Raw genomic sequence first — 2,500 nt, forward strand, 5'->3', positions numbered from 1 at the left:
CCCGTCCCGCTTCCCATTCTCTGAGGCAAAGGTAACACTGAGGGATGGCAGCGTCATCAACATCTCCCCTGAAACCATGGCTGCTGCTTTGCAATACGGCAACAAGGAAGGGTGACTACCGGATGCCTGTTTCTGTCCTTATTTAATCTGACTTTTGACGTATTTTCTTTATCACTTAATTACAAACTGATTTATTCAGTGGCAGTGGCACGATAGACAAACAGATAATAGTTGTAGTTTACTTCAGTAAATAAAATCCATAAAAAACTATACTTAGGACAAAAGGCGATAGTGGAACATCTTTCTAAACCATTCCCTTTATCGTCAAACAACAAATTACGTTATTAAGTTGCCAGTTATTAGCCCCAGGCTAAGAAAATAATCGTGTATAGATGAATATACACTCTTCCGTCCCATGAATGAATTTTCCTTAAATGAAATCTCATGTTTGCATATCAGTAACGTGCAACTCTTGAACTACCTGTCGGACCTAACGCAGAGGCTGCACGCACCCCCATGCTGGTCTCGGACCAAGCAACTGATAACAATAGGCCAGGACGGCTTGGCCAAGGCCTTCGTCATGCTGGTCGATCCTGGTGATCACGTAATCGTCCCTCAGCTTTGCAGCACTGGAAGTTTCTCTGAAGTAAGTAAAACGAAGATGATATATATATATATATATATATATATATATATATATATATATATATATATATATATATATATATATATATATATATGCGCTTGTATGTGTGTCAATCTATGAATGCAGGCCCGCCTGCATGTACCGCATCCTATACACAGATCGCCATACTAAGAAACACACGCAGAGAATATAAGTACAAATACGCACACGCGCGCGCGTGTGTGTGAGTGTTTGTGTATAGAGAGAAAGAGAGAGCGAGAGAGAGAGAGAATGAGAGAGAGAGAGAGAGAGAGAGAGAGAGAGAGAGAGAGAGAGAGAGAGAGAGAGAGAGAGAGAGAGAGAGAAGGGGGAAGGAGAAAGGAACAATCCATAACAAGGCTTTCTTTTCAGTTATCAGCTCTGAATCCTCGCTATATTTCTGTTGAGGAAGACGAAGAAGGGATGCTGGCAGAAGACTTAAGGTCGACCTTGGCTCAACTGAAGCTCGAATCTATGATCAAACAACATGAATTTCGACCCAAGGTATTATGTTAATAAAACTTATGCGCGAAAAAGGACATTACAGTTGCACGCAAATCCTATTCTGCTTAAAATACGTCGAGAGGTCATGTCAAAATATATTTCACAGGTCATGTACGTGAGTCCTAGCAGCAATAGCCCCTCGGGAATGGGGATGAGTGAGCAACGCCGTCGAGCAATCTATGCCATTGCATGCGAGTACGACCTCCTCATTCTGGAAGACGACCCCTACTACTTCCTTCACTTCAAAGATGTTGGTATTTGAATAATCATTAATAATTTCTAGTTTCAATTATAATGTTCTAATCATATCACGTTCACAGAGATGAGTCTCCGTATTTTGCATTAACTGAATTGTAAATCTTTATAAACAAGGGCAATATCATTTTAGAATACCATGTGATTCTGAGACAGTGATTCTTTGTTTTGCATACATATACAGGTAGGAAATTTATCTTTATGTCTGTAAGCATGCATGTATTTATGTACGTTTATAAGCATATTTATGCATTACATATGAGAGCTAATATTATGACAAATCCATCTTATCAAAAGCGATTGATTTTGATACTTATGAACATCAGGACCTTCCACCAAGTTTCTTGAGTCTGGACAACGAAGGCCGAGTAATAAGATTCGATTCCTTCTCCGACGTTGTTAACACTGGGGTGCTTACGGAGGTCATCACAGGACCGAAACCCCTTGTTGAAAAGATACTGCAGCACGTGCAAGCTACAGTGCTCGGTGGGATCGGTTTGCCTCAGGTACCGTAGCCGTCTAACTTTCCCCCCCTCTACCTGGCTCAACCCCCACTGTGTGTATGTGCGCGCGCGCGCGCGTGTGTGTGTGTATGTGTGTACGCGCGCGCGTGTGTGCGTGTTTGTGTGTGCGTATATGTGTGTGTGTGTGTGTGTGTGTGTGTGTGTGTGTGTGTGTGTGTGTGTGTGTGTGTGTGTGTGTGTGTGTGTGTGTGTGTGTGTGTGTGTGTGTGTTTCGCTAAGACTGAATTTAAATTCACTGAAAATTGTCCCTAGATCAATAGATCTTGTCAACATATTCAGCAATTTATATCGGAGAAGAGTTCAACAAATAACGAAAAGGCGGTACATATTTTAGCCGCAGAGCATTTAAAGTCGCGTTATGAAACGACGCGGGCCAAGCACGACCATGATGATTTTAAGATAGGCCTACCCCTTGGAAACCGTATATGCTATTTTTAATTTAAAATTTATACACAAATACACATTTAAACCAAATAACGAAACATCTAATCCGAGAACCCAGAAGCATTCACTTTACCTTATTGCCTTCGGTGAAGGATTCAAACGAGGCTTC

General features: G+C 41.4%; 1 protein-coding gene across 1 annotated transcript in view; it reads left to right on the forward strand.

The window, feature by feature from the left end:
• The window catches only part of LOC119582776 (kynurenine/alpha-aminoadipate aminotransferase, mitochondrial-like), a 9,950-nt gene that overhangs the window by 567 nt on the left and 6,883 nt on the right, over positions 1 to 2,500 (forward strand). The window contains exons 2-6 of the mRNA XM_037931213.1: positions 1 to 111; positions 460 to 646; positions 1,037 to 1,168; positions 1,275 to 1,418; positions 1,750 to 1,929. The exon at positions 1 to 111 is cut by the window's left edge and continues 52 nt beyond it. Coding sequence (XP_037787141.1) covers positions 1 to 111; positions 460 to 646; positions 1,037 to 1,168; positions 1,275 to 1,418; positions 1,750 to 1,929 — 754 coding nt within the window. The remainder of the gene's footprint in view (positions 112 to 459; positions 647 to 1,036; positions 1,169 to 1,274; positions 1,419 to 1,749; positions 1,930 to 2,500) is intronic.

This window comes from Penaeus monodon, chromosome 16, assembly GCF_015228065.2.
Source record: "Penaeus monodon isolate SGIC_2016 chromosome 16, NSTDA_Pmon_1, whole genome shotgun sequence".
Lineage (NCBI taxonomy): Eukaryota > Metazoa > Arthropoda > Malacostraca > Decapoda > Penaeidae > Penaeus > Penaeus monodon.